This window comes from Ricinus communis, chromosome 9 (assembly GCF_019578655.1).
Source record: "Ricinus communis isolate WT05 ecotype wild-type chromosome 9, ASM1957865v1, whole genome shotgun sequence".
Classification (NCBI taxonomy): Eukaryota; Viridiplantae; Streptophyta; class Magnoliopsida; order Malpighiales; family Euphorbiaceae; genus Ricinus; species Ricinus communis.
In genome coordinates this window covers 24,499,928-24,514,953 of record NC_063264.1, presented here as the reverse complement: position 1 = coordinate 24,514,953, position 15,026 = coordinate 24,499,928, and the positions used below count along the sequence as shown (strand labels likewise).

Genomic DNA, 15,026 nt, shown 5'->3' with positions numbered 1-15,026 from the left:
AGCGGATAGCGGAACTCGGCAGAATTATGAGTTAGAATCATATATTCTACCACCTATGTCATATCTGCATTTAAATGAAATTTTTAAACAAATAATTATTATAATTATTTTATAAATATTATGAAAATTTGTTTTTATTTATTTCATTACTATTAATATTATTAATATTGATATTATTGTTAACATTACTATTCTTACTATCATTACTACTTGTGCCATTACATTTATTATCATCTCAATTATTATTATTTTTATCGTTACTATTGCTGTTGTTTAAATATCATTAATTTTATAAAATTGCATTACTTCGCTATATTGCTATTACTACCGCGATTGTTGAGTAACATGTTGAATGTAATATTACTAGTATTAATGTTTTGTGGCTCGGAATGATGCAACAGTAGGATATGCCACCTGATGGGCTACATCATGACCGTGTGCGCATTGGTGAAAATCAGAGTCATGTAATAGAGGAATATTTGATGGTGTGCCCTAGTCGAGCACAGCTCTATGGGCCTATAGAAGTTGGAATTTGTCAGAGAAAGGTCCATGGTCGAGCATTACTCTCTAGCTGCCAGCTATATTAGTATTTAAGTGACCGGACTGGACTTAAGGACCCTGGTCGAGCTTTGCTCTCTAGGTGCCAATCTTATTGGATTAAAAGAGCAAAAAGGTTGTTAGAATTGAAGGTTTAGGATTCTGCTGAAGTACTCATCTTATGTGTGTTAAAATTGTATATCCTTTTAAAATTATAATATGACATGTATTTGTTATTTTGAGATATTATGTACTATTAAATAATTATTTATTTACAGTTGCTTAAATTCAGAGTATATGATTTTAACTCACTCTCAAGACTGATAGTCTCAATTTTATTTTCTTTCTTCAGGTGACAGCTAGGTTATCCGCCAACTTTCTCTTGGTAGCCCAACTTCTTTCCCTTTTTGGGCTTATTGTAATTAAATTCTAACTTTCTTACTTCGAATTATTTAGAATTCTAGACTCTCCGAGTAGTGGACTTAGAACTTTACATTTTATACTTGGTCAGTTAAAAACATGGAAGAATTATCTAGTAATCTAGTTGATGGATTAAGTTGACTGTGTGGTGATATGTAAATGAATTGTTGGTTCATTTAGGTAGTATATATATTCATGTATGCGATTATCTGAATTATTGTCTAGTTAGGCTTACTAGAGGTTTCGGTGGCTTTAAGCCTATACATTTTTTAGCACCGGTCACGGGCCCATAAAACTGGTTATGACAAAACTGACATTGGATTAGGTGCCTTGGTTATAGCTTCTAACTTTTTTGTAAGCATATCAATCTTTGTATTTAGAAGGTCCCAACCATCCACCTCATGCATTCCTGTGACTTTCTCAGGTCCAGTTCTTTCTCCTTGCCATTGAGAGTTATTAGATGTTATAGTCTCAAGTAAATTATATGCATCATCGGGTGTCTTACTCATGGATGATCCTTGAGCTATAACATCTATAGTGATCCTCATTGGTTCTGTAAGTCCTTGATAGAACGTCTAAATGAGCAGCCATTTAGGGACTTCATGATGTGGACATCGACTCTACAAGTCCTTAAACCGCTCTCATGCTTCATACAAAGATTCACTATGGTGTTGAGTGAAACTTGTGATCTCTTGTCTAAATTTTATTATCTTGCTCAGTGGAATATATTTATCCAAAAATACCTTTGACAACAAAGTCCAAGAAGTAATTGATTGTGGTGCTAGAGAATTCAATCACAACTTAGATTATCCCTCAGAGAAAAAGGGAATAACTTGAGCTTCACTGCATCTGCACTAAACCCCATTCATTTGGAATATATTGCATATCTCTAAAAATTAAATGGGCATTAGGATCTTCACTAAATAGACCTCCAAACTGAAATTAGGAAACCATTTGAATAATCGTAGGTTTGATCTCAAAGTTATTGGCTTTTATAGTTGGTCTCATAATGTTGTTTTGAGTGTCTTCGAATTAGGCATCGTGTACTCTTGAAGAGCACGATTCCTTGCCTGTTGTGCTGCTTGATCTTCACCCATAATTTGCTTGTCTTTCTCGCACTTCTCTTTTTAATTCCTCTTGCAAGATTTCTCGATTTCAAAGTTAATCTTTTCTAAGTTTTCTCCTTGAGATCGAGTGTTCATAAACTAGCAAAAGCCTGAAAAATCAATAAACAAAACAAATAAATTTTAAAGAAAGTTACTAGTTTAAGAAAAGTAAAAATTAAATTAATATCAATATTGCTCATCCCCGGCAACGGTGCCAAAAACTTATTGTGTTTTAAACCTGCAAGCGCACGAATCGTAATTGTAGTATAAAGAGTTATCATACCTTCAAAGATTGTAAATTAAGCACTAATATTTCTACTTATAATCTTAGCTAGCAAATCAAGTAAAGGTGACTAAATCAATAAAATCTAAATCTAAATAATAAAAACTATAAGAAAATCAAATAATTAAAACTTAGAGCTTAGGTTTAGTTTCACTATTCCAATCTAATTACGAACACCTAGATTATTAAATAACATGACTTCAGTTAGGGGTAATTATTCTAAAATATCTAAAGACTCTCTCGAGCTCAATTAAGTATGTTAAGATTAAAGTTTAACCTACTCTCGTGATTAAGAAGTTACTCAAAACTCATTAAGCTCTTTAACAATTATTTTACCCCCAAAGACTCACCTACTCTCATGGTTAAGTGATCTAAGTCCTATGAGTTTTAAGCTGGTAAATTTTCCTAACTCTCGTCGGTTAATATACCTATAAACATGCAATGAAGCTGGCAAAAAATGAAAACATAAAATAAGCACAACTCATAGAATTAACTGAAAATCAAATAATTAATAGAAACGTATTCAATCACATTATGGAATAGCTACTTCTATCCTAAACTCTAAAAGAAATTTAGCCACACATAGTTGTGGCTATAGACATAAACATAATTAAAGATGAAGAAGATGATACTCTTGAATCTTGCACAATTTCTCCTTCAGTCTCCGTTTAGAACTTGTTTTCTCCTCCAACCAGCCTCTTATGATTGTTTTTTTTTTGTCCCTTTATATAGAAGAGATTTGAATAAAACCTATTTGCTATTCAATTCCAAAGTCCATTTTGAATAGAAAATTTTCTGTCATTTAACATTGCTCTGTCATGCTCGTGTCGTGTAACTTCTTTTCCGGCATGGCCTTAGCATGGTTGTGCTTCTGAAATCTCTTCTTCCGACGGGTGACACGGCACCAGCATGCCCGTGTCAAAGCCATGTTGCTCTAATCCATGATACTTTAGAATTCTTAAATAAAAGTACCTATAAAATAGAAAATACTAATTAGTACTTAAATAAAACTCTTAATTAGACTAAAATTAAACTAGAAATAATAAAATCCTAATTAAAACTCTAAACTAAGATATTCCTAATTAAACTATAATTCTAACCAACTAATAATATTTATTTAGCCAAAATTCATTAAAAGTCAACTCAAATATACGTAATAATTACATATATCACTTTGGCAGAAAGTTAGTTTTGCTAGATTACTTTTACTTTGCATTCAATGAAGTGTCAACTATTTGTAACATCTCTAAAAGATTGATATGTGTATAAATACCTCTTTTAAGGGCTTAGATAATAGTTGTCTAATTTTCTATGTGCCCAAACTCTTGCAAAGTGATTTCTCATCTTTCTTCATTTTATTCTCTTGTAAAGGACTGAGTGTGAGCCATAAAATACTTGTAAAGGTTTGAGTGTTAGCCTTAAACACTAAGAGTTAGCCTAGGTAAGAAAACTCTTGTAAGATTTGGTGTGAGCCTAAGAATTAAGTTTGGAGTGAGCTTGAGAAAACTCCTAGAAAAAAGTTTGAGTATGAACTTGAAAACACTTGGGTTTGATCTTGCACCCGCAAAAAAAATCATTGATAGTGAAATACCCAATTGTAGGTTGAAAAGTGGATGTAAGATTGATTAACACTCGAATCATTATAAATCTTTGTGTTGCTTTTTTTTCTTCTATCTAATCTTTTGGTTGAATCTTTAATTTCTCATTAACCTTCCATATACTAATTCAATCCCCCTTCTTGGTGCATCAAGGGACAACATGGGTAGTAGAGTGTATCAATTCTTATATTCATTTTTGTGAGAGAGTTAGCCATTGTAAAACACTTGGGTAAGGTTTATATGTGCTTGTAAATACATAATAGTTTTTATCTATAGCTTAAGTAGATTGTTTAGTGAATTAAACTCTGAATTGAGACTGCAGAGAGGATGCAGGATTGTGAGTCGAACTTCCATAAACTTAAGTATTTCCATTTTCTCTGACTAAATCTTTATTATCTTACCATCTATTCTTTTACAAGAAATTTTTAATTTTTCATTCTCTTTTTAAAAGTAGCAATTCATATCTTTTTATATATTCGTGGAATCTCATTTTTAGTGGTGAGATATTTTTTTTATGATTATTTTTTATTATTTAAGAAATTACATATTTAAAAGTTAAAAGGTGAAACTACATAACACTCCTTTTATTTTTTTTTATTTATTATACCGCAAATAGCATACTTGCAAATGCAATAAGTTCTATTATACTGCATTTTATAGGTGGCAACTCTATCATTTCTCCTTGCTAGTATGTAGGTGAGAAAGGTGATTTTTATTTTTATCACTTATGACTAGTTAAGTATATACTCCAAAGGCCTTAAAAAGCTTAGATTAATGTTCAATTATATATGTTGTATCTAGAGGTTTTAAAATTGCCTTTACCTTTGAATATGTCCTATTGATTTTAAATTATTAGGGTGTATTCAATTAAATTTTTTAAATACTTTTATAAATTTTTAAAATAAATTACTTTTAAAGAGTTCATAAATTATTAAATTTTTGTAGAATTCATAAATTTATGAATGATTTTCATAGACTTTACTTAAAAGAATTTTATAGACATTCATTGACTTTTATTGATTTTCACATAGTTTTATTTGTTTATTATTCAATAATGTTTAATGAACATAAATTAATGAACATCTAGTACCGATTTAATGAATATAAATTTAAAAAGAAAGTGCGCGTGTCGTACCTAGCTGGATCACATTCCAATATGGTCCAAAGTGTAGGATATAAGGCTCCTAGGTTTAATGTTAAGTTTAGACGAAAATGATAGAGATAGGAATTCCAATGGGTAAAGGTACCCGCTCATTTAAGGATATCCGAACCTAATTAAAAGACACGTATTCAAACTTGTTCCAAATCCGTTTAAAATTTTTCTTTTCTACCTAAATCCGCCCTTGATCTAAATAAATATACTTACATACTACTCAAATCTGATTAAAATCTATTTACATAAAATAGTTATTAAATATATTTAATGAATATTTAAATGAGTACCCGTTTAATATAATTAAATTTTAAAATATATTAACAAAGATTAAAAAAAATATAAAATATAAAATTTTGAATTAATCAAATCTAAGTATCTAATATTGAATATTTAATATATTAATACAACTCAAGTATAAACTCAATAAAATTTAAAACAATGTTCTACATAATAAAAACCAAATAAAATGTAGTAAAATTTAACATAATCGGGTCTGTGTACCTATATGTCCAAATTCAAACTCGATAAGAGCTTAAAAATTAAATCACAAATCTGTCTCAAATCCATTTGTTATTATTTGAATTTATCTCATTAAAATTCGGTCAGATTGGATACTCCGAAAAACACACCCGACTATCATTTCTAGATAGAGATGTCAGAAACGGCTAAATTGAGCATGAAGGAGAAGTTTAGGAGCTAAATAGGCATTTGTTCCAAGAACATAAGGAGCATAAGTGCAAACCCAATTAAGTAACCTTAACCTTATCCCACACAAACCCTGATGACAATCACAATCGCACAGTGCTAAATATTTGGACACGTGGATGTGTTATCACACGTTAAATTCCTTTTCCCTAGTGGAAAAGGGCATCCAACCGCCATACGCTTCCTTTATCCCACTATATATACTTATCTTAACCCCTGCCCCTATTCACAAATTAAACGGACGAAAAAGAAAAAAGAAAAAAATTCTCCAGATCTCTCAGAAACACAGAATCAAAATTTCACGAAATTTACAACAAAAATCAATCAAAATTTTAAGATCGATCCAAAATTCAATCTAAATATTTTAGGTTTTTTTCTTTTTTTCTTTTCTGATTTAAACTCGACCGTAAATTTCTAGGGGGTGACTAAATGAACGATCAGTCGTCGCAGATGATGAATCAACCGCCGCCGCCGATGATGAGCCAGCCGCAGATTATGAGTCAAAATCAGGTAATGAATCCGGTTCAACTGAACCAGAATCCGGTCCAGTTGAACCAGAATCCTGCTGTTATGAACCAGGCACAGCCTTCTTTGATGATGATGAATCAAAGAAGCTACAATCCGTGGCCACAGCAACAGCAGCAGCAGCAGCAACAACAGTCTTCAATGGATCCGTTTCAGAATCAACAATTACAGAACCACCCTTTGAAGTTCAATAATAATATGATTAACAATAACTTTGTTCCATCAAAGCCTAGAACCAACTGGAAGGGCAAAAATGTCAACAACAAAGAGCAGAGAAGAATGGAAAAGCCTATTATGATGTCTAATAACCCTAATACTGGTGGTGGTTATAAGCCTCCTAGTCTTAATGACCTCCAAACCCAGAACCGAATGAAAGCTAGAAAATACTATCACCCAAAGAAAAAATTCAACAATAGATTCTTTGCTCCTTACGCCCCGCGAAATACAACGTCTTTCATTATTCGTGCTAAGAAAGCTGGTGGTATTGCTTCTTTGGTATCTCCATGTCCTGTCACTCCTGCTGTTTTGCCTACGCCAATATTTTCGCCTTCCAGAGAAGTATTGGGTGATATGGCTAAAGAAGAATGGGGGGTTGATGGATATGGTTCCATGAAGGGTCTGATTCGATTAAGATCGCCTGGTAATGATGCTGATGATGAAGATGAGGAGGGGAATGGGTCTAGTGAGAGTGATGTGGAAGAGCATGTTGAGGTTGAGAGAAGATTGGATCATGATTTGAGTAGGTTTGAAATGATTTATCCCACATATGGTGCTAGTGGTGGAGATTATAGTTATAATAATGTTTTGGAGAATAGAGTTGATGATCAAGATACCCATATAGCACAATTGGAAGAAGAGAACTTGACTTTGAAAGAGAGGCTGTTTTTGATGGAGAGGGAGTTGGGTGATTTGAGGAGGAGGATGCAGTTCTTGGAGAGAAAGCACGGACAGGGTAGCGGTGTTGTTGAAGATGTCAATGAGGAAGTTGTGGAAAATGTTTCCGAGAATGAGAGTGATGGAGGTTCAGACGTTGGTGCTGCCGGGGATGAGAATAATGAGGAGGTGATGGATTATGTTGGTGGAAATGTCAGTAATGATGTTAAGGAGACTCATGATGTTTGTATGGAAGAAACTGCACCAAAGGATGATGAATTAAAGTGTAAAAGTGCAGGAAATGAGTTTGCAATCATAGATAAAGTGAGTGTGAAGGAGGATGAGGTGAAAGGTGAAGAAGTGAGGAATGTGAAGGAGGATGATGTGAAAGGTGAAGAAGTGACGAATGTGAAGGAGGAGGATGTGAAAGGTGAAGAAGTGAGGAATGACGTAACGGGAGACCTGATTGCAAAAGAGGAGGAGTTGATGAAGAAGGATGAGTCGAGAAGTAAAGTTATTTAGGGCAAGATGGCTATCTAGAAGGATGATCACAAGGATGAAGAATTGAGCTTAGAGAAGAGCATTGGCAGCGGTGACTAATCTAATTGTCCCGCGTTATTGTAAGTCTCTTCTCTGAATAAATAGAACATGTTGATTATCTCTTTGCACTATGGATAGATGTCCCTTTTATGTAGATGTAGCTTGGTTCTTTTTTTCTTTTCCCTCTCTTTTATGCTTTTGTGATATGTTGGTCAAGGGGGCAAAGTAAGGAAGAACTCAAGACGTTCTCTCTATTTTTGCCTACTTTGGCTTAACAAATTTAGGAGGTTGCTTCTTGGATTTTATCTTTCCTCGGGTTATTGGGGGATGTTTGGAGAATACAAGTTGTATCCAGCTTCATTCTGTTAAAAGCATAACCTGTATGTAGAGTTTATTTTCTGTGTTTAAATGGAACCTTGGATGATAGCTAAATCTTTAACTGTGGTTTATAGGTAAAAGCTTGCAGTGTATTTGATATTTCCTTTACTTGGAGGATATTTTAATTTAATGGTATTATTATTAAGGTTCTTAGCAATCTTAATTTTGTATTGAAGATAGGATTGCTGCTTCTGTCTTTTTCTGCACGTGTATTATTTTTCTCCATTTTCATTTTTGTATTCATTTATCAAGTGACTTCCTCTCTGCCTGCTATTATTAGTATACCATTAATATTCTTTGTGCTCGTTTATCCATGGAATCTGAACAGTTGTGAGCATGAAGATTTCCTTTCTCCAGATTGAGGTCAGTAGTTTTGACCAATCTTTATACTATTTGATTGATTGACTTCTATGTCGACCAGTCTTGAGTCAGTTTAAGTGAACCAGTCTCGAGTCTATTTGACTGAATGATATCTATGCATTCAGTTGCACTTCTACTGTTTCTCCAGTTCCATGTGTGAATTGAGATAGCTAACCAGATGTTGTATAATGAATGCTGGCCAGTTTGTGAATCATAGAGAGATATTTGGCTTTCTAAACTTTCCAGTTAGTCATTGCCCTAAATTTCTATTTATGGCAGATGTTAGTTTTCATTATGCATCTACTATTGCGAGATCTCTCAGTTCATTTTGGCATTTAGCCTGTATGATTTTAGGAGGGTGGAGTGAGGTGCACAATAGTAGAAATAGGAATAATTTATTGGAAAGCTTTATTAGTTTTTTAATGTTTGTAATCCTCCTTCCCCTGTCCTCCTCTCGCACTTGAGCAGTATTTGAATCCATAGGTCTCCTAAAAGCTAATGCATCTTAATCACCTTCTAAAATAATGTTTTCTACCATTATTCTTTGGTTTATTTGTTCACATTATAAGCTAATGTCCTGTGCTTCAACCAGTTATGGAATCATTTTGTTTTGTTTTGGCTTGAGGGTGTCCTAAACGGAAAGCTTGGGCTCGGGACAGAGAATCTGTATATACGTTCCCACACTAGAATGGAACATAGGATAGATTAATTTATGATATAAATGGCTATTGACTTGTAATGTTAAGGGACGATAATTTCACTAGTATTTGACTTGAAGTGGTTCAGTTAATGACATGCATGCTGGATGTGCAGCTAAAGTAGCATCTGTTCTCGAGGGTTCAGTTTTCCTTGGTCAGATTACTTAAATATGGTAACAACAAAGGATACCTTCAGGGTTTTTGAAATTCAGGAGCCATATTTAATTTGATATGGGGGCCAAATTGCTACGTGAAAAGACTCTTGACGTTAATGAACAGTCTTTCTCAATTTGTATAAAGTTGATACATAATAGTTTTGGAATTTGACTTTGAGATGTCATCATTTCATGCTTGTGATATGTTTGTGATGTAGCAGTTGACCATGCCTTGCTAGAAAGAGTTAAGTGCTGTATGACCTGGGTTGAGACTACTTTCACTTGCAAAAAGCATTTTTTTTTCCTACCTTGACCTGCCACATTGTCAGATTATTCATTATTGCTTTTAAGGACAAAAAACTTTGATGGATTACTCAAGAGTATAATTGGCTTTCTGGTATGTCTGAGAGCTCTAAATTCTTGATTAACCATGCATATTTGGTCGAAGCTAATATGAAAAAGGATGTCTGTCGGTGTGTGTATTTGAAATAGTGGTTCTCTTCTACCTTCAGCTCAGCCACCACCTGAACATGTGGTAAGGAAAGTACTCTCAACTTCTAATAGCTTATAATTTTTGCTGATATTAGGTTATTCACTTTAGCGGATTATAGCCATTTTTCTTCCTTATTTCCTTGCAATGTTGTGATCTTCATTTTGACATTTGGTTGGCCAAGTATCATAGACCTAGTTGGTTGGCTATCCGGTTGAAGCTCTCAGTGTGAATCATTTGCTTTCAGGCAGTTGGCTTAGGCTTTATAAGTGCATCATGACCAAAAGTGATTGATAACCTCAAGGATATGCTGTTATGTGGGGCCTGTACTTATATGCTTCAGAATCATAGCGTTACTTGCATTGCCTGCGCCTACCATTGCTCTTCTGCTGATTGTGTTCCTGATTCTGTAACATTATAATGCGAATTACATGATATATCTTTTTGCTGGACTTGGACCAGTCGTGAAGTGCATTAATTTATGTTTTCATGTAAAAGATAGATTTGAAATATACATGTGATTTGGCTATGGTACATGGATATGCCACAGGCTGGTATAAGAGGGCAGGATAGTGATGGGTCTTATGTCTCATTGTTGAAATGTTGATTGGTTTATTTTTGTTCTCCTCCATCTGTCCGCACATGCACAAAAACAATACTGTTGTACCCCTTGCTGATTCTGATCTTTTCATCTGCATACCTGCAATGTATATGCCATTATATTAGCAATTTTACTATTCCATGGATGGCAGGCCAGCATACGTGATAGTGTATATTAAGTAGATTGAAATTGAACGTCTGATCTTACAGTAGCTCCATGTTAATCTTAGTTTCCATCTCTACAGGTAATCCATATGGGCCACCGATTATTGCTGCATCATCCATAATAACATTGTATGTCTTGGTGCCTGATTTCCTGCAATTAGGCGTATGTATACGAGGTATCAGTCAACTACAAATAAATTTCTTGTTCTTTTTCAACAGAGCTTTTTGCATGGCTGTCCTTCACATGGCATAGAAATGAATTTATGAAACTAAAGAATTGTGAAGCTTACTCATATGTTCCAGTCATGGAGAATCTGAGACCAAATATGATGTCAACCAAGAACTTCAGCTGCCCATTCTTTTTAATGATCTAAAAAGCAAGTCCAGAAAGAAAGAGGCAAGTCAAATTCAAATGATATGATCAGCCCGGATGATTACATTCAAGTGAAAGGATTTCTCCAGGGGATGCAGCCATTGCTGTCCGTGTCAAATAATTGCAACTTTCATTGTATACCTGCTTGCCCATAAGGCCATTTCCAGCGTTCTCTATCCAACTATCTGTTTCTGTCTGCAGCACGAGAATATGATTAGTTGGGCAGTGCACAAAGTAAAACCCAATTTTGGGTTACAGTGTGATACATACAGATTAAGAATTTCAACTGATACAATTATCTCCAGTCACCTGTGAACTCCATATCATTTGCCATTCTCCTTCAAGAAGTTCTATCTCATCTGTCGCTACCTTCTGATTTGCTTCTACGAACTCATCAATTGCCTGTTATCAGAAGTAAAGAACAACAATGCAGATAGGAGCAACCGAATGCTGCACAAGCTAGCAATCCGAACATGTTTGATCTGATTTTACCTCTTTGACTTTTGTTCCTGTTGAAATGGCTGCAAGTAATGCTTGCCTCGGTTCAGTTCTCTTTTGCAGCACAAATGTGGTGCCCTGCACTATACAAAACATTGCTGTGTGTCTTTAGTTGAGCATTTACACTTCAGCCTACAGGTTCTGTATAGACACAAATGGAGAAGGCTCAGTCACTATGACTGAAGTCCTGTAGTTTACCTTATTTCCTCTTGATATGCGAAGGTTTCCTGATGGAGACAAGTATGTAGTATCCAACCAGCCTTTTGCTTCATCACCAAGAAGCCTGAATGGTACTGGGTATGGAACCTTAAATGGTAAAAACCTCAGTGAAAATGCTGCTCTGTCGAATCTGAAAATAATCCGTTTCCCATTTTCAATAGCTGCTGCCGCCTGTACAAAATGAAAAAAGGAAGAGGAAAGATTTAAGAGAATGAAGAGCAGTCTTATGAGTATATGACATAAATCGAGATATGATCTTCATTTGCATGCAAATCAAAACCGTAAATGTGTTAGAAAAGAGCGAATCAATGCCCTTAAACTGATAAATAAGTGATATGAGGCATGTAATGCTTAAGTGTAAGACAATCAAAATAAAATATTAGTTACGACGGATACATTTGCAGTAGATAAGTGTTGCCCAAATTGTAATAGCTAGTGTATATTGTTATTCTAGGATTTGTAAATAATTGATCCATATGTGAATCCATTGGTACAGAAATTTGGCAGATCATCTAAATAAAGAAATATGAAGAGAGTGAGTTTCATACCTCTACTTTTAGCTCACCTATGACGTCTGAGAATCTTACAATATTAGACACACGCGGATCGTTTGTCTGAAGGTATACCTCTTGAAATACACTAAAGAAATCAACACCCACAAATGTTCTCTGCAAAATCATATGCATGCCAGTATCACAGGAACATCAATTCAGACCAAACTGTAGATTTAGAACAACTAGAAGAAACACGTAGCATTCAGAACATCAGCAGCAGTGCTAAAAGAAAACTTGCCATTAATTAACAGGTACTTGTTAGTAACACAATGCAATTCAGATGTTTGGCGTAATTTATATATCATCAGAAGCTTACAATTCGCAACATGATCACAAATTATATGGCAGAAGTATGCAGCTTTTGAAATATCAAGCTGAAGCCAAAGAGATATATGTATGTCAAGTGAAGCATAATCTAACCTGAATTGGAGATGCTGTCCCTGGTCTAGTTGTAAACATTAACTGCCATTGGCCTTCAATTAAACTTGAGTTTGTCTGTACTTATCGAGAGACATGAGCAATTGCAACTCATTACAATAGATGATAAAGCAACTGAATTTCAAAAAGTTTGAGGTATATATGCTTTATTATCCTATTTTTTTATTTACATATTGAGATATACGCTTGTCCCATTTGTCTGAAGATATTAACTATAAATTCTGTATATTACCTAGTATCTGAACATCAGGGCAAGTACCTAAGCAATGGACTGAAAGAAAAAAGAAATCCTTCTCTCTATAAAAAAGAAAGAAAAAGAAAACAACAAAAAAAGAAGAAGAAATTAATATATTAATAATCACATACCGGGTCAGGCACTCCAGTTAAGCCTTCTAGCACTTCCACTGCACTCTCCACATCCTGCAAAAAAATATGATATATTGCCTCAAGAAAACTCAACCCTTAAAAGCTTACGCCTAGCCAATCACCTTATATGAGTACCATTTCTTCTGTAAATTGTTATTGTTTGTTAATTAACACCGAGAATGGTTTAGATTTGTGACCTCATATATATATATATTCCTGGAGACAACTACAGTACCAGTAAGCTGAGCTTCCTGGGCGTGAAGCTGCATTTTTGTTAATATAAGTTAAAACGGACCTGGAGTTGCTGAGGGGATGCAGATTTCCCTCGGCCTTGGATCCCAATAAGAGCATCAATCAAATGGGTTTCATGTTCAGTGAATGAAATTTGCTGTTGTTCATCTACAAGAGAAGACTGGCAAACATGGATGCCTTTTCTACTGCCATACAAATATGATGGTTTCAAGTGTTTTGGTTGAGGCTTCAATGGCTGTAGTGTTCCTGAATTATAGTGCTTTGGTAATTGTCTGTTCAGTTGCATGCCTAAGTTCACACTAACTCCATTCAGTTTCATAGACATTGTCCAAATGATCAAATTAAAGAAAGTAAATTGATGCTTTCTTTGGCTGATTTTGTTTTATTTTCTATTATCATTAGTGGTCATGAGGAAGCTGAGTGATGAGATCGAGATATGAGAAATCTAATATCTAATGTTAGGCTGTGACACGTGGTTTCATCCCATTCAGAAACTTTTTGCTTTTTAAATTTTTAAATTTTTAATTTTTCACTTAAAAGTAAAATAGAAAGAGTGCTCAAACTTTGTATACAGTTTCCTAAAATGTCTATACTTCTGCAAGCAAATGGAAGAGGCACTTTTCAAAAATGCTATAAAATTAATAAAAGAATATCATTTTTATTATATAATTCTTTTAAAAAAATATCATTTTTTAAATTTTTTTAAATTTATGATGTAATTATTTTCTGTTAAAATAAAAATAATCAAAACCTAATTTGAAATTTTTTTAATATCTTAAAACTGTAAAAATGAAAAAAAAAAAAGAATACTGCAAATTTGATAAAAAAATAACAAAAAACATCGGTATGTGTAGATAACTCTTCATTTCTAAAAATTCTTGAATCCAATCAGAAAATATTACAAGAATCAGAATTATTGAGGTTTAAGTCATAGTTTAGCAGGTATAATTTTGAAATCCAGTATATAAAAGGAACAAAACACCTCATCCTACATTAGGACGGAAAAGATAAGATAGAAATCTTATCTTCTTACACCTTTCTCAATTATTTCATGCAATATGGAGATTTCATGAAATATGGAGGAGAGAGATTGGGTGTTGTATTGTCTTTATTGCTTAGATACCTAATTGTCAAAATCCAGCTTTAGGATCAAATTTTGAATAGTATTGAGCCTTTTGAATGTGGACTTTTAGGTTCGAGATGCGATAAAGAGGGAATAAGAGTGGGAATAGGCCCTTCCCATGACTTAACCTAACTAATTAATTAAATTCTATAAAGTGATTTAGCATATAAATTGTGCATTATAGTGGGATACTAATTTTTGATGATTCTGTCACAAATTCCTTTTAAATTTTTTAAGTATTTAAAAATTAGGTGCATTACGTTCTAGATTAAGAATTAGATAAATGTCCGCTTTTTTTAGCAGCTCATTTTATTAAAAATTATATAACTATAAATTAAATAATTTTATATTAGCAGAACTTAAAAAAATACAAAAGATATATAAAATAATTTTATAATTAAATATTAAATTTAAAATAAGAATATGTAATTTATAATAAATTTTTATTTATAATATATATATATATATATATATATATATATATATATATCAAGTATATATTTATATATAAAATATTTAATATATTTAATATGTGAAAATTAATTCATGTATATTATAAGCGATTTGATAATATAAAATGACTTTCCACGTTAAATAATAGAAGTTTTAGTATA

General features: G+C 33.4%; 2 protein-coding genes and 1 non-coding gene across 3 annotated transcripts; 2 read left to right on the top strand and 1 right to left on the bottom strand.

Annotated features, from left to right (window-relative positions):
• The first annotated feature begins 1,554 nt into the window (after window positions 1-1,554).
• Window positions 1,555-1,661, top strand: LOC112536293. Its single transcript, XR_003080335.1, has one exon. It is a non-coding gene; the product is annotated as a small nucleolar RNA R71 (small nucleolar RNA).
• Window positions 1,662-6,027: 4,366 nt separating this feature from the next.
• On the top strand, window positions 6,028-11,673 carry LOC8267532. The gene is made up of 2 exons (XM_048378963.1): window positions 6,028-7,823; window positions 10,809-11,673. Exon 1 carries the CDS (start codon window positions 6,235-6,237, stop codon window positions 7,723-7,725), a length of 1,491 nt encoding a protein of 496 aa, XP_048234920.1. The 5' UTR covers window positions 6,028-6,234; the 3' UTR covers window positions 7,726-7,823; window positions 10,809-11,673.
• Window positions 10,290-13,704, bottom strand: LOC8267543 (probable plastid-lipid-associated protein 12, chloroplastic). Its single transcript, XM_002528075.4, has 11 exons — window positions 13,333-13,704; window positions 13,038-13,091; window positions 12,654-12,728; window positions 12,228-12,347; window positions 11,659-11,850; window positions 11,455-11,538; window positions 11,272-11,364; window positions 11,104-11,157; window positions 10,880-10,959; window positions 10,633-10,740; window positions 10,290-10,524 (listed from the first exon to the last, which is right to left on the bottom strand). The coding sequence occupies exons 1-11, from the start codon at window positions 13,612-13,614 to the stop codon at window positions 10,437-10,439; spliced, it is 1,230 nt and encodes a 409-aa protein (XP_002528121.2). The 5' UTR covers window positions 13,615-13,704; the 3' UTR covers window positions 10,290-10,436.
• Between the last annotated feature and the right edge of the window lie 1,322 nt (window positions 13,705-15,026).

Excerpts from the sequence above, each read along its gene's own strand:
- LOC8267532 (XM_048378963.1), top strand. The coding sequence starts at position 6,235 with ATGAACGATCAGTCGTCGCAGATGATGAATCAACCGCCGCCGCCGATG.
- LOC8267543 (XM_002528075.4), bottom strand. The coding sequence starts at position 13,614 with ATGTCTATGAAACTGAATGGAGTTAGTGTGAACTTAGGCATGCAACTG. Across the intron at positions 12,729-13,037 it reads TAACTGGAGTGCCTGACCCG|ACAAACTCAAGTTTAATTGA; the intron begins GTATGTGATTAT and ends CGATAAGTACAG. Across the intron at positions 11,158-11,271 it reads AAATGATATGGAGTTCACAG|ACAGAAACAGATAGTTGGAT; the intron begins GTGACTGGAGAT and ends CTCGTGCTGCAG.